At 43.8% G+C, this 22,807-nt stretch overlaps 1 protein-coding gene across 1 annotated transcript in view; it reads right to left on the bottom strand.

The window, feature by feature from the left end:
- Positions 1-22,327, bottom strand: part of LOC120033190 (zinc finger protein GLI2-like) — a 38,108-nt gene extending 15,781 nt beyond the window's left edge. The window contains exons 1-7 of the mRNA XM_038979471.1: positions 22,236-22,327; positions 21,636-21,638; positions 13,424-13,623; positions 10,619-10,798; positions 3,036-3,237; positions 935-1,133; positions 228-239 (exon numbers count right to left, since the gene is read on the bottom strand). Of these exons, the coding sequence (XP_038835399.1) occupies positions 228-239; positions 935-1,133; positions 3,036-3,237; positions 10,619-10,798; positions 13,424-13,623; positions 21,636-21,638; positions 22,236-22,294 (855 nt within the window). The 5' untranslated portion in view covers positions 22,295-22,327. The remainder of the gene's footprint in view (positions 1-227; positions 240-934; positions 1,134-3,035; positions 3,238-10,618; positions 10,799-13,423; positions 13,624-21,635; positions 21,639-22,235) is intronic.
- Between the last annotated feature and the right edge of the window lie 480 nt (positions 22,328-22,807).

The following is a 22,807-nucleotide window of genomic DNA, read 5'->3' as shown; positions in this document are numbered from 1 at the left end:
AGAGGAAGGGAGAGAGGAGAAGAGAGGAGAGGAGTGGAGAGAAGAAAAGAAAAGAGAAGAAAAGATAGGGGTTAATACAGGGCTCGAGTCAAATAGACATTCATATATCAGAGTTGAGCCACCACAGAGACTAAACAATTTCGAGTGTTTTGTGATGAGAGGGTGGAGTACGAAAACATCCCATCCATCTACAGAGTGAGCCCACTGCCTGGGGCTTCAGTGTAAACCTCAGGTGACTCCTGGAGAAACTTTGGAGATGAGAGTAGGCACACCCCACCACCTACACAGTTAATGCTTCACAATAAGCTAACACAGGCCGTATCTGGCAGTTGACTTTAAGAGTCATGCTAGACTGTGATTCTGGGATTGCACTAAACCACAGCAAAGTGTTCCTAATCAGAGGAAGACTTTGTTTCTCCTCAGTATCCCTCTGTGTTTACTGTGGTCTGTAACAGAAACGTGGGGTTGGGATCGTGTGTGTTTGGACAATGAGGGTTTAACGTCCCCAATCCCCTTATTCATGGGTATGGAGTTTACCTTACGAAGGGGCATTTCAGTGAATGGTATGATAAGAACCACAGAGACAACCACAAACCACAGTGGACGTATACAATGGATGAGGGAAAGGGACAGCGGTATTTATGTTTTAAATCATCTTAAAACAAGTTCACTGAGAACACAAACAAACAGAAGAAAATTGTACGGCTATAGACGTCATGCTGGTTTGATTTGAGCATCCCACACAATACCAGGATTTCCAGAAGGCCACAGGGCAAGGCTCACATTTGGCGGTTATGGATAATGAGAAGATCTACCTCGTACCAGATAGTTTAGGTACAGTTCAGGAAGAAGATTGACAAACTCAAGGAAAAAGTCTCCACACATCAAAGCTGGTTTGCATACCACCATTACCAAAGAAGAAGAGCAGTCTCACCTTTGACTGTGAGCCATTGTTGTGGTTGTGTGAGGAGGGGGGCAGAGAGGAGAGACCCAGGGCAGACTGGCGACTGCAGAAGGTGGGTGGGGGCTGGATGAGAGGAGGGGTGTGCCCGAACACACTCAGGCCTCTCTGCTGGGACAGAAGCTGCTGGTAGGCCATGGGGTTGATGTGGTGGGGGAAGGTAAAGGACGGACTGGAACACAAGACAATAATGCACATGAGAGATATGTCTCTTATCTCCAACTGTGACACAAAATTCCACTTTCAACCCAGCTAGCCTAGAGGTTTAGTGTCTTGGGCCAGTAACTGAAAGGTTGCTGGTTTGAATCCCTGACCCAACTAGGTGAAAAATATATTGATGTGCCCTTGAGTAAGGCACATAACCCTAATTGCTCCTGTAAGTCAAGTGTCTGCTAAATGACTAAAATGTAACTCACACGTCACAACTTTTCACCTGAACCCAATGTTAGTCATGTATAAGACTGTGGCGGCCATGAAGTTCTGTCAGCCGGTGATTGTCAAGCAAATAACTGTCGGTCTCACGGTAATTGAACATTAATTAACATAAACACATTTAGCATCTCCTAGCTTCCACACATAGTCTACAAGCCACCGATGCAGACCTTTGGAACATCTACATTTTAAAATGTCTAATAAATCTATTTAATATAGCCTACACCATCACAATAAATCCATTATTTATTTTAGACAGGTCTAAAGAAACATGATATTAAGGAAAAGTAGTCTATTTCAGAAGAACAGAATAGCATACTCTGAGTTGTCCTGATGTTAGGCCCTGATCTGGCTATGCTATATGGCTGTGGGCTACACTAGTTCATTTAGCAGACAAGATTTGCTTAGAATTCCATAGCATTTTTTACATTATTTTATAGTATGAAGAATACAATTGAACATAGCTGAATAAAATAGAAAGGATATTTTCTCCAAACGATTTGAGGGAGTGCACACGTGGCTATTCTGTGTTGAGTTGTTAACAAATAAACAGGTCCTCTTATGCTTCATTTAGAGTTATATTAGTTGTGATACAAACGTTGGGCTATATGTTTGGATTTTTAATACATTCTAAGGCTGCATACTGCGACTCCAATGATGATTTGAAAAAGCTTGCATGAAAGGCATGAGCTCTGCTTTGTTTTTTACGCAGGTTGTACACACTTCATCAGTCTCTCATTCACAATTTGACAAGAACTTGATCATGCCTTACATTTCCCAGCTGCATCCCCTTTGTGTGGCCGTAATGCCCCCTAACAAATCCATGCCTTTTGCAGCCCAAGTGGCCGTTGTGCCGTTGGGCTGAATATAATAATTATAATTCCCTTCTCCCGGCTCCTTGCTGAAGCACCTCTCACTCACATGGCTCTCTGTCAAGTAATCAGGTTTTTCTCACAGGCTACAAGTGAAGACAGACACATCGGGAACTCAACTACGCGCGTCCTTATCCAATTCCGAGGCGCATATTGAAGATATTGGAAGAACTGTCCACATTTACTTTTCGTCAGCCTAACGAGTATTGAGTAGGCCTAATAAACATCAAAAGCACTATCCTATGTCAACCTACTATACCCCATAGTACAAAAGTTTACATATTCTATTCTGTGCGAGAAATAAATATTCCAAACATAGTCTTGGACACTAGCATAAAAAAACTGTTTAAGCAATGAGCCTTATACAACAGATGAGAACGTTTAGCTTAAAAAAGGCAATTTTTTCACATTATAAGCGCAGAAATGTGCACATGGCAGTAGGCTATCAGTGCGAATGTTCCATAGGCAGGAAAACACCATTCTCAAAAGTGGCCACAAATGCGATTATGCATGTAATGCTTTTATCATCAAGGTGCATTTTTATGGTGAAAATGACCTTCCCCAAACTTGAAACTATGCCAGTTAGGCTCTACACCCATTGTAAAGCGGATTCATGTGCTTCATTTTATGAAGTTATTTGGCCACTTTAGTTGTGATACAATCTTTATCAAAATATATAGGCCTATGGGATAGGCCTTATGGGTCTCCCGGTCGGGACACAGCCTGAGATCAAACCTGGGTCTGTAGTGACTAGTTACTGGCTAGGGTACCTGATGCCTCCAACAGAGAGGTGTCCATAGGAGCTGCTGGCTGCAGAGCTGGAGCGTGAGTTGTTGATGTAGGCCACCAGAGAGTTGGGCGAGGTACGGATCATGGTCTGCAGGTCGATGCTGGCGTCCGAGAGAGGAGAGATGGACAGGGCTCGCTTTCTGTTCAGCCTGGGGGTCAGTCTTGGACTGGAGAACCGTGGCACTGTGGAAAAAAATAACACACAGACACATACAGACCGTTAGCCTGACAACCTCTGAACCTGTCCTCTCAGCTGGGCATAGTTGCATCTGATTCAAGTATGCAGAGACTTATTGTCATAGTTTGCATATACTGTATACGTACATGTGTGACGCACACAAAATGTATGGTCACATTCGTGTTTATGTATTGTTTCTTTGTATTGGGGAAGAATGCTTTTACTGAATTGTCAGTCCACCAAGGTTTCGCCATTGCTATGCGTTGATACTACTGTTGGCCAGTAGGGGGCAGTGAGACGTGTTCGCTTCGCACTGGGACTATATGCGATCCTCCACCTGTGCGTTCTAATAATCAGAGGTGGAAAAAGTACAAAATTGTCATACTTGAGTAAAATTAAAGATACCTTAATAGAAAATGACTCAAGTAAAAGTGAAAGTCACCCAGTAAAATACTACCTGATTCAAAGTCTAAAAGTATCTGGTTTTAAATTACTTAAGTAGTACTTTAAAGTATTTTTACTTAAGTATTTTACGCCACTGCTCATAATTGAGAGAACCTTTGAAAGAGAAGCCACGTTCTCCTGTTTCATCATTTATCCTGTGTTACAGGTCAGTGAAGTGCAAAAATACACTGAATATCACAATATAGTTTTGTAACTTGCCCGTTGAAGTGAATGTAATGGTTTTGAACAACATAGTAATTGTATAACTTTGTACTAGATAGAAAAAGCATGTCGAGTGTAAAGTGAAATGATGGCGGTGAATACCTTTGATCTAGAAGAAAACGAATGGTTAACTCCTGAACATTTTTATTTTTGAAAAAGACACTCCTGACAATATCCTAAGGATTTAGATAATTTAATGTTGCAACTGTGATGTTTAATAACTTTGTAATTGTTGTACTGTAAATGTTAGAAAAGCTGCTAGCTTGGAGCTAGCTCCGGTTAGCTTTTGGCTAGTTCCGGTTAGCTGTTTGCTAGCTCCGGTCAGTTGGTTGCTAGCTTCGGTTAGCGCTATGCTAGCTTGTTCAGTAATTTTTCAATAATTAGCATTAATCTCAGTTGCAATAGTATTGTCTTTCTATTAGCCCTTATTTCACTTGGGTGAATGTATTTTGAGCATGGGTATAAAGTAACTTCTAATGAGTTATACCAGTCTTTAAAGGTTTTCATTCTTTAGAGTCTCCTATGGGGCTTTCGTGGGCAACAGTCAACTACATAATTATAACCTAAACAAGTGAATTAACGTTACAGTTAAGAGTAAATGTGTTTGGGGTATAAATGTAAGGTATTTTTGGATTGGAATTTAATAATTTTTATGTGTGAATTTATGAATTTTTGACATGTTTATGAAATAATATGACAGGGATTTATGAGACAAATTATTAAATACACTTAAATGCAATGAAAAGACAGAAAAAGACAATTTGCACTTGAGAAAATGTTGAATAGGAAAATTGAGAGAACCTTTGAAAGAGAAGCCACGTTCTCCTGTTTCATAATTTATCCTATGTTACAGGAACAATTATCTGCTCCACCAGTCCCAAAACTGGGACCTGTAACACATGCATTACATACAGTATATATACAGTACCAGTCAAAAGTTTGGACACACCTATTCATTCAAGGGTTTTCTTTATTTTTACTATTTTCTACATTGTATAATTGTAGCAAAGACATCAAAACTATGAAATAACACATATGGAATCATGTAGTTACCAAGAAAGTGTTAAACAAATCAAAATACATTTTAGATTTTAGATTCTTCAAAGTAGTCACCCTTTGCCTTGATGACAGCTTTGTACACTCTTTGCATTCTCTCAACAAGCTTCACCTGGAATGTTTTTCCAACAGTCTTGAAGGACTTCCCACATATGCTGAGCACTTGTTGTCTGCTTTTCCTTCACTCTGCGGTCCAACTCATCCCAAACCATCTCTATTGGGTTGAGGTTGGTTGATTGTGGATGCCAGGTCATCTGATGCAGTACTCCATCACTCTCCTTCTTGGTCAAATAGCCCTTACACAGCATGGAGGTGTGTTGGGTCATTGTCCTGTTGAAAAACAAATGATAGTCCCACTAAGCGCAAACTAGATGGGATGGTGTATCGCTGCAGAATGCTGTGGTAGAATGCTGGTTAAGTGTGCCTTGAATTCGAAATAAATCATATCACCAGCAAAGGACCCCCACACCATCACACCTCCTCCTCCATGCTTCACGGTGGGAACTACACATGCGGAAATCATCAGACCAAAGGACAGATTTCCACCGGTCTATGTCCATTGCTCGTGTTTCTTGGCTCAAGCAAGTCTCTTCTTCTTATTGGTGTCCTTTAGAAGTGGTTTCTTTGCAGCAATTCGACCATGAAGGTCTGATTCACACAGTCTCCTCTGAACAGTTGATGTTGAGATGTGTCTGTTACTTGAACTCTGCGAAGCATTTATTTGGGCTGCAATTTCTGAGGCTGGTAACTCCAGTGAACTTATCGTCTGCAGCAGAGGTAACTCTGGGTCTTCCTTTCCTGTGGCGGTCCTCATAAGAGCCAGTATCATCATAGCGCTTGATGGTTTTTGCGACTGCACTTGAAGAAATTTTCAAAGTTCTTGAAATGTTCTGTATTGACTGGCCTTCATGTCTTCGAGTAATGATGGCCTGTCATTTCTCTTTGCTTATTTGAGCTGTTCTTGCCATAATATGGACTTTTACCAAATAGGGCTATCTTCTGTATACCACCCCTATCTTGTCACAACACAACTGATTGGCTCAAACGCATTAAGAAGGAAATAAATTGCACAAATTAACAAGGCACACCTGTTAATTGAAATGCATTCCAGGTGACTAACTCATAAAGCTGGTTGAGAGAATGCCAAGAGTGTGCAAACTGTCATCAAGGCAAAGGGTGGCTGCTTTGAAGAATCTTAAATATAAAATATATTTTGATTTGTTCAACACTTTTTTGGTTACTACATGATTCCATATGTGTTATTTCATAGTTTTGATGTCTTCAGTATTATTCTACAATGTAGAACATAGTAAAAATAAAGAAAAACCCTTGAATGAGTAGGTGTGTCCAAACTTTTGACTGGTACTGTACACACACACACACACATATATATATATATATATATCCCACACCATGCTTGATCTATAATGGCTATCAGTTTAACCTTTTATGCCATGTATGTAGCCTGCTTTCTGCCCCTACCCCTATCCCCCTATCGCTCACTCCAAGCCAATTTAAAAGCCCAGTGTCTCTCTCTCTCTCCCTAAGGGAAGGCACCCACTTTACCACTGTGAGATATTACGAATGTTTGCAAATATTTGTGTTTATTTCATAGAGGCAAAAATAATTATATCGAGTCAATCTTTTTTTCTCACTATCATTGTGTCATTTCCCCATCCCATCCTATCCTGCCCAACTCTGTGCTATTTCTGGAGCTCCAGCGAGAGAGACAGACCTAGAGGAACGCTCCAGCGCAGCCCAGCCTCTAGCCCAGCCTGGGACTGGGTGATGGATGCTAACGCAGCCTCCCTCCGACACCCAACCCCCCTGGGAAAAGAGCAGCACTATCAATAAGTGCTCAAGATTGATTCCTAGCTAATACAGTAAACAATTTGTCTGAGGTGATGGAAACCGAGCCTGGCAGAAGATATTGTTGCAGTAAAATAAACTCATCTCTTATCCGGTGCTAGAATTATAACAGGGGAAGGAAGTAAAGCAGAGGATGGATACGGGATGGAGATGAAAGATGAAAATAAAAAACCTAAAACAACAATCCTCAAACAACTTTAATGTGCCCTAGTGACACACATTTTCAACGTACATGGTCTAAAATTTAAATAAAACAAAATACTCAAAACAAACGGCTTTTATTCTGTTTGAAAAGATCTTAGCTCTGTTGTCTTTCAAAATCGATGCATCGTAAATGGCAACCTATTTCCTACGTAGTGCACCACTTTTGACCAGGGCCATTTGGGATGCACCCATAGGCCATGGTGACCTCATTAAGATTCAGTGTAAAGGATAATACATCTAAGCCTAAATAATGTACTTTAATTAAACAGATAAAAATCTCACTGCGATCGAAAAAACATTCTGTACTTCACTTTGGTAAATGAGGCCAATTTAGAGAATTGATTTCAACTGAAATGCATGCAAAGTGTTTTTGATCGCTCTTATGTCCATGGTTTATAATGTGCATTTTGTCACAGTTTATTTGTATACGTCGCTAAGCTACCTGGTCATACTTTGAAAAATGACAAGGTAGGACGATAATTGCGTAATAACTATCCAATAATTACTTAATGAAAAAGTGCCACTATGTATAATCTACTACCAGCCAGGTACAGCAGTTACTGTAACCAGTTGTTTAAACATATTTTTAAAATAAAAGCCTTAAACTGAATCGGTAATGGCATTTTGTAAAAAAAATAAAAAAAACACCAAATCACAGGTGAAATTCATAAAGCTGGTTATCCTCTAATTTCCTATGATATTTAACCGGTGTTTCTGGAGTCTGTTGCTCTAGGGGGCCAGTGATGTCAGCAGGAGAGCCAGTCAGCCAGTTGTTCAGGGCTCAGCAGGTGCTAGACATTAGCAGTGGTGTTAGTGGAGCCAGTCCAGAGCAACAGTGTCATTAGGACCTGTGGGATAATAACCAAAGGCACTGCAACCGGATGTCCATAATGGCTCAATAACATGTGGTGCCAACACCAGGCACTGCACCAGCAGCTCTACACAAACAGTGCCTCGGCTGATTCAACTCAGGCTACTGTACCACCACAGAGAATAACATTCTGAGACATTATTCTTAGCAGAAGCTCTAATGGCTAACTGTCATTTCTACATTTGATCTCCAATACAGTAACACACACGTGCTCAGTTTTAGTGTTTGGGGACTTTCTGAAATGTCCTGGGACATAATGACCAGGGCTGGGGTCAATTCGAATTGAAGGCAGTCAGTTCAGGAAGTAAACTTGAATAACAACAATAATAAAAAAATGCATCTATTTTCAATGACTTCTCAATAAACAGATGAGTAGAAGATATTTTCCATTAAAGTTTTCCATTTCCATTTTATTTATTTTTTAAATCACTTTTAAATTAAAGTGACCCCAGCCCTGAAAGGCACTCCACCACTGTCTCTCAGGGGATATTTCTGCTGTCAAACGTATTATAAATACATTTCTCACATGAGCTGTTAAAGACATTGAGCACACGATCGGGGGAGGGGGTTCGCGTTGGAGAATACGTGTTGTAATTTAGCGGTAGTTAACTAGTTAATAACTCAGGTTCATCCTAAAAAAAAAAGCTGAGGTGAATTTAGCCCTTAGTATTTACATTGCATTACTGGCTCTATAGTTTCAGTGACTGGGACAAGCCATTCAGAAATGGCAGCCTTATTTATCTGTGTTAGCGGCTCACCTCAGGGGAGATGTGTTTATTAATGTGCCACTTCCCCTGATAAATGAGGTAATGGAAAGCCGGGCCTGGCGCTCACCACACCTCTCCTCGTCCCCCCTCCCCTCGCAGCGCCTCGCCTCCCTTTTCCCCCGGTGATTTATGTCAGCAAGCCAGGCACCAGGCAGCGACCGACCGACTGCTAGGCTGTGTGTGTGGAGTGGACCCCTCCACCTCCAGAGGCTGGGCTGGCCTCGAGTCCTGAGTGGCCAAGTCACTAAATAAGGCTGACTCTCACACTCACAGCCTGCTCTGGCCAGGCTTCCTGGAGAAGCTGTGTGAGCCAAAGTGTCTGTGGTCTTACTTCAACTTTTTTCTCCTGGTAGTTAAGGTCCATTGTTTCTCTGTGTAGCATAGATATTACACTACTAGCAAGCCAAATGCATCATACAGTACACAGCATTTGTCTTGGGAGCAGGGCTACAGAGAGGCCTGCTCAGTGTATTTCACTGTTTGGGAATTAAGTTATGACAGTTTTTATACGCACAGCAAGCTGAGGCCTTTGGCTGCGTGCCCCTGGTTGGCCTGAGCAAGCAGAAGCTTGGCCCAGACACAATGCAACACAACAGCTCAGTCAGAACCCCGGCCTGCTGGATGCTGTACAACTCAGAGACTGGAGGACGATGTTTACTCTCTCACAGTACACCCATGTAGACCGACTAGCCTCAGAGCAATCATTTAACTTGTACAGGACAGGTAGAAAAACTCACTGTCTGTGTGTCAAATCAAACCCTACCCTTCACCTGGGGCAGGGGCCTCTCTGAGTGTTTGGAGCGAAGTGTGAGCTAGCTGCTTGAGGCGACATCTATGGGGTGAGTTGTGTGTTTTATCGGCAGAGGAAGCAGTAGTGGTAGTAGCTACCATAGGAACACTGGTGAGCTGTGAGCCTCATATGTTGACGGATCAGGGCCGACAGTATCTCCTATTGCCTTAACGTCTTTCGGGATTCCTGTAAATGTCACGCGGCAATACAGTAAAAGGCAAGTGAATATCAGCAGCTGTCCTAATCTGAACCCATCTGTTATATAAACACAGTCAACTTGTTTGATACCCAAGCTTCTGCATAGGGTGGTTTTGATGTCGTGTTCCCTCACACTACACTATAGCCTAATGGGTAACGATACTGCACAGAAACACTATCCCTGTGTATAATAATCCGTCTCTCCCTAGACACCACTACCCTTTTAAGGTGACAGAGGTAGTTGAGGATGAAAGTAGGCATTCATTGCGTTAAACATATTTCTGACCCAGGCGCCCTCTGCCTCACCCGTCCTCCCCCTGTCCCCCTCCTCCCCTCTGAATGAGCAACCTCCTCCAGTAAATGTCGTCTCGGTACAATCAGGTCTGTTGTTTATGGAATGTCCTGGCACAGACTTGAGAGAGGGAAAATACTTACTGAACCTATACTGTGGTTACAGTACCTGAGGGCTTCTGGCCCGCCCTTTGAAGTTGTTTGAAATGAAAAATGTATAAAAGTCTTTTTTTATTTTTTTTAATGTTCTACTGCCTACAGTTCCATTGATCTGAGGTTTCATCATTCTCCTAAGGTGAGGTCGTTGCAATCTCAGTGTTGCTTTTAAAAGTTAAATACCTTCCAATAAAAATGCCACCATATTACAGTCTTAGAGTACACACTGATACCAACAGAGGAAGGGGCAGGGGACACAAAGAAAATCGTTCCCCTAAAATGAATGTTACAATTCATACCCACACACTTCCAAGGGTGGAAGTCTGGGAACTGGCGAAGTCTGAGAACTCACCACTGTAAATCACCAGGAATTGAGCTCAAAAATACTCGTAAAAATGTTTCCACTTGTGTTCCCATGCATTCCAGCCCTTCCCACACAGACAGTATCAACCTGTTGTGGAGATACAACAGATATACGGTAAAGAGGAGTAGGCCTCTGTGGTCCCAGTCTAACTCACCATCCATGGGGGGGATGTATTCTGGCAGGTGTGCAGCTGCCGCCCCACCCCCCTGCATCAGCAGTTCTCCGTAGGGGTTACGATGGCTGGCCATCAGGTGGTAGTACTCAGCAGGGCTGGCTCCAGGAGGGGGAGGGGGCAACCCAAACAGACCCCGCTCTTTCAAGTGTTCATGCGCCACTGCAGGGGGAGAGGAAGGAGGAGAATGAGGGAGGGAAGACCGACATTAAAGAAGAGGAAGGAGGAGAGGAGAGTGAAAGAATAAGTGAAGGGAGGAAGGAAGAGACGAGGGAGAGAATGAGTGAGGGGAGGAAGGAGGAGACAAGGGAGAGAATGAGTGAGGGGAGGAAGGAGGAGACGAGGGAGAGAATGAGTGAGGGGAGGAAGGAGGAGACAAGGGAGAGAATGAGTGAGGGGAGGAAGGAGGAGACGAGGGAGAGAATGAGTGAGGGAAGACAAGAACATTGCAGGGAGAGGAAGGAAGGTTTAGGGGGAATGAATGAGATGAAGAGAGAGAGATAATGAGTGAGGGGGGAGAAAGACATTCCAGATTCCAGCCCCGGTTGGTCTACTTGGTCTCACCACATGCTGCCAGAGCCGTTTGAAAAGGGTTAGGGTTAGGATTGGCGACATGATGGCCCTGTCCTAGGGAGACATTATCTACATCCCAAATGGCACCCAATTCCCTATATAGTGCACTACTTTTGACCTGGGCTCTGATCAAAAGTAGTGCACTATATAGAGCATATAGTGCCATTTGGAACACACACATTGATGATGCAGGACAAGAAGAACGGGAGGGAATGGGAGGGCTAGGCTGGCTGGGCAGTGAGGTTAGTGATGTGCAGTGAGGCGTGTCAGAAGTCCTGCAGATTAAGGAGACAGACAGAGAGAGAGAGAGAGAGAGAGAGTGAGAGAGACAGCGAGAGAGAGACAGAGAGAGAGACAGAGAGAGAGAGAGAGTGAGAGAGAGACAGAGAGAGAGAGACATAGAGAGAGAGAAAGGGCCCCACTCGATATTCCTGCATTTCCTCCAACTCAGAAACAAAGTAGTGTTGGGGTTTCTCTCTTTGAAAACACACACACACACACACACACACACACACACACACACACACACACACACACCACACACGCACACACACACACACACACACGCACACGCACACACGCACACACGCACACCCTGAAGGAGCACCCTGAATCCTACAGTAACAATGGTGTTAGTCTGTTAACAACGACACCCAGTAAAGCCCTTTTAAAAGTGTCAGGGGCAATAAGAGTGGGATATGGCCTATAGCTGCTGTTGAATAGCAGCACTCTGTCCCAGAGGCTTCCAAAGTCCATCTGTTTCTCCAGGAATTTAGAAGGAAATATCTGCTCTGTTTATGGTTTGGGTCAGGGTCCAGAGGAGGAAGAGACCAGGACTCCCCTCTTTTTCTCTCCCTCCCTCTCTCGCTCACTCTCGCTCCCCTCTCTCTCTCCCCCTAATGTGTCACCTCTGCCACTGGAAGTGATCTTTCAGACACAATTAGGCCGTGCTGCGCTAAAAGAAAACAGACATGTGCTTGTACTGACTTCATATAGCAGAACCAGACCTTTATTTTCTCCTCCTCTCTCTCTCTCCTGGATCACATAACCACTTAAATGGAGGGAGTCACTTTGGATCAGCACAATGAGGAACATGTCTTTTGAAGCAGTCCGATGAAGGCCAGAGCAGAGCTGAGCCGTCCCTGCCGTACAACTGTTCTTTTTTTCAATCAAATGAACAGAAAGTCCATAGAAAGAGAATGTGAATGACGAATAGAACACAGCGGACTGGGCCCAAAGGAATCCTGAGGCCTGTCAATGCTAATGCCATGCTAATGGGATGCAATAAGAAAAGAGCAGCAGAACCTCTGCCTGTTATACCCCTGTTATACCTCTGTTATATGCGTTGGCCAGCGGCCTAAGAAGAGAATCTCCTGAAACCATTTCATTTCCATTGGTAGTGTTCTATATTAAATCAGTTTTAATTGAAAACTAAAGGAACAAAATCCAGACTGAAACACGGTTGCCCTATTAGAAAGTTCTAGAAGATATAACAGTTGTTTCTGAAAAGGCTCACATGGGAACATCAAACGTCAAACGAAACGTCCGCCGTCTCTCAATGAAATCCAAGGCCGTCTCTCCTCTCTCTCCAAACCACCTATTTGCGTTCCCTCAACCGAAAATAGCCTCCTTCATTTTCTCCCTCTTTTCCCTGCGTGATCTCCAACCCTGCACTGCTTATTTAACTTTAAAAGCAGGACCACATTACTGTTGACAGACTGTAAAAGGTGATTTATTTCCTATTCTGGCTCCTCGCCTCCACCCGTTATTGTAATTCAGCTCTGAGGTAAAGGGGGAAAGTTGGGGGGAGATCCAATGGGACTGTTTTGTTTGATCAATTTCCATGGCTTTCCAATAACCCCCTTGTTATATTGACCACGTGGTGAGAAGAGGGAGGTCAGAGCTTCACAAAGAGCAATATGTAGCATGTAAGACTAATTTATGCAATGATGTAGCACCGTCTCTATGTCTCTAACCTAATCTGTATGCCCACTCAAACATGCTGTTTACTGACAATCACAACAGCCAATCCCCTGTCGACACTGAAAACAATTGCATACTCTTCAGAAGTTAGAATCCTTCAATTCTCCACCCAAGCTTTCAGTAATAGATAAATGACATAATTCCTTCTGTTGGGATCCACATTGTAAGGTGATGCTCATTGCAGTGAATGACCTTGGATGTCGCACAATCTAGACATGCAGTTGAACTCACAGTCTGCAGGGCTGAGTCCGCGGGCTGCAGAGATCATGGACAGGGTTGGGCTGCTGTGAAGGGAGCGGAGGTAGTGCTCCATGTGAGGGTTGAAGTAGGGGTGAGCGGGGCTGAAGGGGGACTCCCCCGTTCCGGCTGCGTGGGGGGACAGACGGATCAGAGAGATGTCTGACATGACCGGGCTGCCACCTAGTCCAGGTCTGGAGGAGAGAGAGAGAGAGCGAGAGAGAGTGAGAGAGAGAGAGAGCGCGAGAGAGAGAGAGAGAGAGAGAGAGTTATTATCTTAGTTCATGTACACTGTGGTTCATGGCGTATTTAGTCTCTTGTGACAGACGGAAACTATTGAACAGTTTCTTGTATCCATCTCTTGTATCCATCTCAAGTTCCTGTGATTTTCTTTAAGTTACAATGGAAATAAAAACAGTTACAAATGAAAGTAAAACAACGGGACCCTTTGCTGTATCTCACCTGACCTAAGTCCTTACCTGACATAGCCTAAGGCCTAACCATTTTCCCATCTGATACTACAGAGCGGTGCAGACCGTGCTGCGGTCAGAGCACTCATTCACACACACACACACACACACACACACACACACACACACACACACACACACACACACACACACACACACACACACACACACACACACACACACACACACACACACACACACACACACACACACACACACACACACACCTGAGACGTTTGTATAAGTGTATCAGCCAGCCAGGTCTAAGCCTGAATAATGAATCTAAGGTGAATCTGATACGCTCTGTCTCCTTGCTCTGTGTATATAGACTGGAATGAGAATGAGATCACGTCTAATATCATGGTCTGCATCCCAGATGGCACCCTATCCCCTAGTGCACTATAGGGCCCTGGTCAAAAGTAGTGCACTATATAGTGATTAGGGTGCCATTTGGGACGCAGATCATTCCTCGTCCTATCAGGGCTTTGATCTAGAAATATGTTGCAACAGAGGTTTCCTGTGAGATGGGGTCATGGAGCAGACTGTGTGAGTGTGTGTGTGTGTGTGTGTGTGTGAGAGTGTATGGAACGCAACCATGCAATGTAATGATATTACATCCCTACAGCATTACCTGATGTCACACTAATTTACCCTAAGTTACCTCATCCACAGACAAATACACTGTAACATCAGGCAGACAGGCAGGCGGGCAGGCAGGCAGGTAGGCAGGTAGGCAGGCAGGCAAAAGGTTCAACCCTCAACATAAAAAGACGTTAGTCTGGCCCTGGCACTGTAGCTGGTTTCAGCATTTCATCTGTCATTGTTCCTTTAACCCCAGACAGGGATGATACTGAAGATAGTCACACGGTGTCTGATACAAGTTCTAACCTGACCCGGAGAGGAGAAAGTGAGGAACTCATGGCATGTCAACGAGAGGTGTGTCTCCTGCCTGGTTGCTGCTAGCTGTACAGACAGACCCTCTGACAGGCTGAAGATCAGAGGATACAGTAGCACACACCAGGTAGTCTCTTCCCACAGCCACTGTATGTCTGAACCTCTGGGGTTGGAGCCATGAGTCTGGAAAGCTAGACTACACACTATGCAGGAGATACCAGACTCATTTTCCTTCAGCACACCAGAAACTAGTACATACTATCTCCATTCAAATATAGATATACCCAGACTGAAGACTTAAAGCAGGTTGAAAACAACTTAATTTCACAAAACTTTATGCTTAGAGTTTCTCTAGTTACCCAATGAGAAATGAGTGTACAGTTTAGTGTCTGAAGCTGGAATCTTTGTCTATTTGTACTCCTTCTCTGAGACGCTTTTTGAATACAGACCCATATTGACCTCAATCTCTCAGTTATCCCCAGTACTGTCTGTCTCCAGGGGCCGGTTGGTCTGTGCTTGACCCAAAGTGAGTCCACTCCGTTTCCAGTAAATGCCCCCCAGACGACCAAGTTTTGTCCCAAAGCCAACTTTCTGCCAAGGGCCAACTTTCTGCCATGGGCCTTAGCTAACGGATGACCATAAAGGGCTCTCTGTCTGAGGCCTGAGAAGAAACAGATATTCCATACACAGAAAGCCTTTAGATTACTGGGCAACTTAAAACTTCAACCTGATATTATGGACTGGAACCTGGCTGCAAAATGCACTTATCTGCCTATAGCTCAGTCAGTCGCTCTGGACCTTTAGCCACAGACTTTTTATCTCCCTGGGTCTACCTGTACCATGGGAAGAAGTCTACCAGGTCCAGAGAGCCAAACAGATACACCAAAGTATGTGGACACCCCTTCAAATTAGTGGATTTTGTCACGCCTGCTCCCGCTCCCCCGCTCTGGTGCTCGAGGGTGCCAGGCTGCCCATCATTACGCACACCTGTCACCATCGTTACGCGAATCAGCACTTCATTGGACTCACCTGGCCTCCATCACGTCTTTGATTGCCTCCCTTATATCTGTCACTTCCTCAGTTTCTTCCCCGTGTCTGCATTAATGTTGTTTTGTTTCCCTTGTCCAGACGCTGTCCGTGTTTTGTTTCATGTCCGTTATTTATTAAATATTCCCTCCCTGTACTTGCTTCTCGTCTCCCAGCATCTGTCCTCACAGATTCGGCTATTACAGCCATACCCGTTGCTGACAGGTGTATACAATCAAGCACACAGCCATGTAATCGCCATAGACAAACATTGGCAATAGAATGGCCTTACTGAAGAGCTCAGTGACTTTCAACATGGCACCGTCATAGGATGCCACCTTTCCAACAAGTCAGTTGGTCAAATTTCTGCCCTGCTAGAGCTGCCCCGGTCAACTGTAAGTGCTGTTATTGTGAAGTGGGGCAACAACGGCTCAGCCGCGAAGTGGTAGGCCACACAAGCTCACAGAACAGGACTGCCGAGTGCTGAAGAGTGTAGGGCGTAACAGTCATCTGTCCTCGGTTGTAACACTCATTACCGAGTCTCAAATTGCCTCTGGAAGCAACGTCAACACAAGAACTGTTCGTCGGGAGCTTCATGAAATGGATTTCCATGGCCGAGCAGCCGCACACAAGCCTAAGCTAACCAAGCGCAATGCCAAGCGTTGGCTGTAGTGATGTAAAGGTCGCTGCCATTGGACTTTGGAGCAGTGGAGACGCGTTCTCTGGAGTGATGAATCACACTTCACTATTTGGCAGTCTGACAGACAAATCTGGATTTGGTGGATGCCAGGAGAATCTGCACCAATGCATAGTCCCAACTGTAAAGTTTGGTGGAGGATAAATAATGGTTGGGGGTTTTTCCATGGTTCGGGCTAAGCCCCTTAGTTCCAGTGAAGGGAAAGCCTAACGCTACAGCATACAATGACATTCTAGATGATTCTGTGCTTCCAACTTTGTGGCAACAGTTTGGGGAAGGACCTTTCCTGTTTCAGCATAACAATGCCCCAGTGCACAAAGCGAGGTCCATACAGAAAAGGTTTGTCGAGATCGGTGTGGAAGAACTTGACTGGCCTGCACAGAATCTTGACCTCAACTCCATCGAAAACCTTTGGGATGAATTGGAAGGCCGACTGCAAGCCAGACCTAATCACCCCAAATCAGTGCACTAATGCTCGTGGCTGAATGGAAGCAAGTCCCCGCAGCAATGTTCCAACATCGAGTGGAAAGCCTTCCCAGAAGAGTGGAGTCTGTTATAGCAGCAAGGGGGGACCAACTCCATATTAATGCCCATGATTTTGGAATGAGATGTTCGACGAGCAGGTGTCCGCATACTCATGTAGTCTATGTAACATTGCGACTCGAGAGAGAAACCAACGGTCGTATTCTATTGCAGCAATACAGTGTGATTGCGTCACGAGTGAAGCAAGACCTATTGTTGGATTTGAAGGAGATAACGATCTGATTGATAGTTAAAATGCCTCGACGTCATTAACCCTCGCACCACCATTAACTATTAACACGTTATCTGCATGAACTGACGAGACCTTGTCATAGAATACCCCGGGGTTGCCGGGGTTACAGTAATTTATTTGCATAGGACCTGAGATGTTCGTATATCATAACAACAGCAAGCACCTACATCAGGCATCAGTCCCTTCACAAGATCATAGACTTGAATAGATTTAACTAATGACTTTTAAATATGAAACACATAAATATTGATCTCTTTAGCTAGCAGTCATGCAAAAAACGAGAAATGCTAAACTTAAACAAAACCCTCGTTCATAAAGATGCGTAGGCCTTTACTTAAAATGATAGGATGTAGAGAGAGCAGCACCCTAAATAAGTAATACAATATTCAAATGTTAAAGGCCCTCCTGTGGAATTGTTTCATCATTACTATGCGGAGGCCTGGGCTTCAAACATACAATGCCAGGCTGTGGAGCGTATCTGGGCCTGGCGCCCGGTGGGTGTGAGATCAGGGAGGTTGTGGGGTTCTCAGTCGCCCTGCTGAGCAGGAGGCTCCTCCAGTCCTACCCTGGCTGTTAGCTCGCACAATGTAGGACTAGACCAACGAGTTCCTAGCCTATACAGTTGTATACTTGTTCTAATTAGTCCACTTAGTGTTCTGTCTGGAACACTTTGGGTAATTGAACAGTGTATGTTATCCCCCTGCTGTTCAGTTGACGGTGGTTTTATATAGGTTGTCTGGATTTAAAGTGTGCTCAATATGAGATATCATTTGTATAATGAGGTGTGGATAATTATGTGTGTGTGTATGCTTTGTGTGTGTGTGTGTGGTGCATGTATGGCTGGTGTGTGTGTTTGTGTGTGTCATCTCCCTGCGCTGGGCCTCTGCGGTGAGCGACACTAGAGATGTATTACAATGTGACGGTGTCTCCTCTGTAGCTACCTCAGTGCTGGAGATGTGATTTAGATAAATCACATCGTCCACTGCAGGGCTGGAATGAACTACTGCTGTAGATTTATATGGGCCTGGACTGCAACATGATATGAATGATTTGGGCTTAAACTTAGCATGTGATACTTTCAGCAGTTCCACATATGCAGAAAGAGGGGGAAAATGACTTACAACAAACAGTTCATTGGATTATGGGGTTTGAAACAATGGAATGTTAACATATCACTATTTCTGTGGACACAACCATGCTTTGTTGACTCGGGTCAGCACAGTATTGCTACCAGTGGCGGTCAGTGCCGTTTATGATGAGGGAGGACAATTTTTTATTTTTTTTTACAACGTAGGTGCACACAGGTCAAGAGAGTTTATCTACGGGGTAATCATTAGTCCAACAGTTGCAAACAAGAGTTTCTATTGGACAAATTCAGGTTGTTTTTTTTGCTTCCGTTTAAAAAACGTTTTCCAACAGAATCGGTGTAATGAGTACACCCCTGATTACGCGTAAACACAGTTCACTTTCATAGCATCCAAGGTGTATTCCTTCTCACCTCTATGCACTCTCCTCCTCTCACATTTTCCCATCATTTGTGGACTTCACTGCACAACACATCAGCTGTACGTGATTAGGCGGGAAAAAAACTTTCCAAGCCAAACCATGTCATAACCGCTACACACAACCTACAACGTAGTCCCCATATTAGCTAAAGTAATGTCCTAGTCAACATAGCTAATAGAACTAATGCGTTAGTAAACCTGCTACAAATATGCAGTAACGTTACAGTGTATAGTCACTGTAAGCAGTTTAGCAGTTACATCGGCGGGCCCAGGTGGCAATAAATTCAACAAACCAAAAACTTACCTTGACTTGTAAGAGTTCCAGTGTTGTGTTGGATAGTCATAGCCAGCTAGCTAACATATCATCCCTCTGTTTGAGCCAGGTGTTTGAGTAGGCTAAACTAGCCAACTGCATTTGCTAGCTAAGTAAGTAAAACTGAAAGTGAAAAAGAAATTATGAAATCTCTCTCTCTCTTGCTTCTCCTTCATTTTTGAATAAATTAATTTGTTCAAAATTGTTCAACTATTGTCTCTCTCTCTCTCTCTCTCTCCCTCTCTCTCTTACCCTCTCTCTCTCTCTCTCTCTCTCGCTCTCTCTCTCACCCTCTCTCTCCCTCTCTCTCTCACCCTCTCTCTCTCCCACCCACCCACCCACCCACCCTCTCTCTCTCTCTCTCTCTCTCTCTCTCTCTCTCTCTCTCTCTCTCTTTGAGTCAACTAGTCACCACATGTTATGCACTGCAGTGCTAGCTAGCTGTAGCTTATGCTTTCAGTACTAGATTCATTCTCTGATCCTTTGATTGGGTGGACAACATGTCAGTTCATTCTGCAAGAGCTCTGATAGGCTTCCTCCGGAAGTTGTCATAATTACTGTGTCTATGGAAGGTGTATTGAAGTCAGTGTACCCAGAGGAGGACGGAAGCTAGCTACACCATGGTGCTATCCTACAGAGTGCTGTTGAGGTTACTGTAGACCTTCATTGCAAAACAGAGTGTTTTAATCAATTATCTGTTGACATGGGAATATATTTTGTATAGTTGTATCTAAAAAGTAACTTTTTAAATGTTTTTAAAATGTTATTTGTATTAAATTCACTGAGGAGGATGGTCCTCCCTGATTTGGTGGTCCTCCACTGATTGCTACCTACTAGGAAAGCTGGCCAACCTGTAGCATTATTTGCCGATTGTTAAAACATCTACTAATTGTTGTGTTTAAAACTACAGCTGACAGGTACAACTGTAGAAACAGTACTGCCGTAATGACATTATAAATAGTCTTGCTTGCCTGACTCATAGCGATCCACTGTGGGAAGAAACTACATGATTCTCCTCTTAAAAATGTACCTTCTGGGCTGACAACACTTTACCAATCAACCAAACAAGTAATCTCTGCAGAGTTGTTCCTGACAGCTCTAAACAAACAGATGGGAAATGGGAATGAGACAGCGATTATAGAGTTGTTAGAACTGAAGTCACAGAGCAACAGAGCCAGAAGCTACAGTGTTAGGATATTAATGGGAGTGTTGCACTCACTGGCAGCCTCTGTCAGTGACTTGATCTGATCTTATAGCCCTGGGCAGTTTAGTAGACTTGACACAATCCTCCTCATAGATAATAATGGGCAGACTGAGACACTGTGTTGTTTTTTTCCCCCTAGTCTGGGATACTCGGGATGGGAGCAACAACATCTAAAGAAACTGAACGTCTTGCCTCTGTTCAGGCCACAACTTGTGCACTTTGTTTTAATGATCATATTGATAAAGGTAAAAAATGATTCTCTCTGGGAATAAGGCGTGTTAAAATTAGATCATATTCTCTCTGAATTGTCATTCGTTGGAAAGTACCTAACTATGCTGTAGCTGTGGTTATATCTTACAACAGGTCTCGAGTGAAAAACTACTCAGAGAAAGTTTTGGGAGGTTTCTAGAACAGCCGTGATTTGTCATAGTGTCATGAAAGCCAGGACAGCTTGTGTCAACGCACACACTCCATGTGGGAGTCCAAGCTCCTGCATAGCTACCCGGCACAGCAAAGGAGGTTAGTATCCCCATCCCCACTGTTCTCTGTCTCTAGCTGAGCCACTGCTTTGAGCCCAGGACTGCTCCTGTCCTCCCATTTGACAGTGATTAAAAATCTCTCCTCCATACAGTAGAAAAATCCCAGAAGAAGAGACTTTAAACTTCTCTTCCTCTTCCCACTTCCTCCCACTGCCGCTCCTTCCTCCCCACTTTATGACAGCTGTGACAAAATAACCAGCCCTCTCATTATGTTATATGCAAACAATGATAAAGGGGACTGTATGGCGATGTCATGTTAGACAATCAAGCAGGGGACCTCTGACACGCAGCCACCAGCGTATAATAAAGTGGGCCTGACTGCCGCGTCTCCTCGACAAATGACACCACACTTAATTTGCTGTGCAATGTTCCTGTAATTAGAGTGAATTTGGCACAGGCACGGGGAAAGACAGCTAGATCAAGGTCTTGATGAATTAGGGGTCCACTGTCAAGATCAAATCACATTAATCAAGGTGGCCGTGTGTAGAGACAGATTTTCTTCCCCCTCTACTTCCCTGGTGCTGTGATAAATAGCCCTGCTGAAGCCAGGCAAACAGTATGTATCACCATCAAATCTACTGAATTGAAATGGAAATGAACCTGAACACTATTTCCAGAATTCTATTGACTTTTTTGTGTTTTACTACTATCGTTTTTAAGATAAAGATAAAGTCTTTACTATAGCAAAGTCAAAAACGTTCTGGTTCAATTTCAGTTGTTAAAGAACTGAGATGTTGCTACCAAACCAACCATGGCCACTACTAACCAAGCTAAGTATCCAACGGACTGCACAGTAAACTGAAAGTTGAATGAATGTACATGTAACCGTCATAGAACCAATTACTATACTGTATTGGAGACCTCTGTACTGTGTGAGAGCATAACGATGTTGTTTTCTTGGGACCAAACAGATTTAGGTCCACTATAACACAGTAAGGAACATAGAGGACTGTTGTAGGTAGAGAGGGAAAGGTTGTGTGTGTGTGTGTGTGTGCGTCATGTCATTTGTGATGGATCCAGCACTGTACAGCTAACTAATGGAAAGAGGATGTGTATTGGCTAGCCACAGGCTTGTAGGTTGATACCTGGCAAAAAAGCAACGCTGTCCCCCATAATCATCAACTGTTATAGGAAATGAGAGATGTAAGGAAAAATGTTAACATTCTGTATTAAATAACATTGGATAGTAATTTGTAAAGATAACAATATTTCACCTGTGATATTAAATCTGGCCAACACTTTTGCTCTCATCCTTTAAAGGGAAGGTTGCCCTTTAAATACTATGCAGTGTTGTCTAAAACAAGGCTATCTAATAGCTAATTTCTACTGTATTAGTGTAAACAGCTTGTGTATACAGTAGAAACCAGCCTGAAGAAGACTTACCCATGCATGGCATGTAGGGTGTGTGGTTCATAGAGGTATCTTCCCTCATGGTGGCGCATGTCAATCGGGATGGGCGTGTGGAACGTCGGGAATACGTGGTGCGGGGCTGCAGAACAGAGAAGAAGAGGGGCGAGACGGAGAGAAAAATTGTTCAGACTTAAAAATAAGGCAAAGGCAAAGGCAAAACGGGGCTACAATAAAGCAACATGAATTTAAGTGCAAGCTGAGCAGTTTCGCCTAAAACATTGGCACTATCACACAAGAGGAGTGGAATAAATAAATAATCAAAGTCATCCTAAGAAATCCTACATCTTGAACATAAAAGATCTCCAACTGGGCTTTTGACAAAGACCTGCAGCTAGTCAGTCTTTGAACTAAGGGGGATGATGGACTGCATCAAGGAGAACTGGAGTCCCGACGCAAACTGGGCCTGACAGCATTGGGAAGAGGCTTCTTCATCTAGCCCCCTGCAACAACACTACCCATCCAAATAGTAACAGCACAGCCCTCCTCTGACGTCTGAGCAGGCGGTAGACAGTAGACACCTTAGACAGCACTGACTGGGTAGTATG

The sequence above is a fragment of the Salvelinus namaycush genome, chromosome 40 (genome assembly GCF_016432855.1).
Source record: "Salvelinus namaycush isolate Seneca chromosome 40, SaNama_1.0, whole genome shotgun sequence".
NCBI classification, from domain to species: Eukaryota; Metazoa; Chordata; class Actinopteri; order Salmoniformes; family Salmonidae; genus Salvelinus; species Salvelinus namaycush.
The sequence above is the reverse complement of the archived record's forward strand: the minus strand, read 5'-3'. Positions and strand labels throughout refer to the sequence as shown.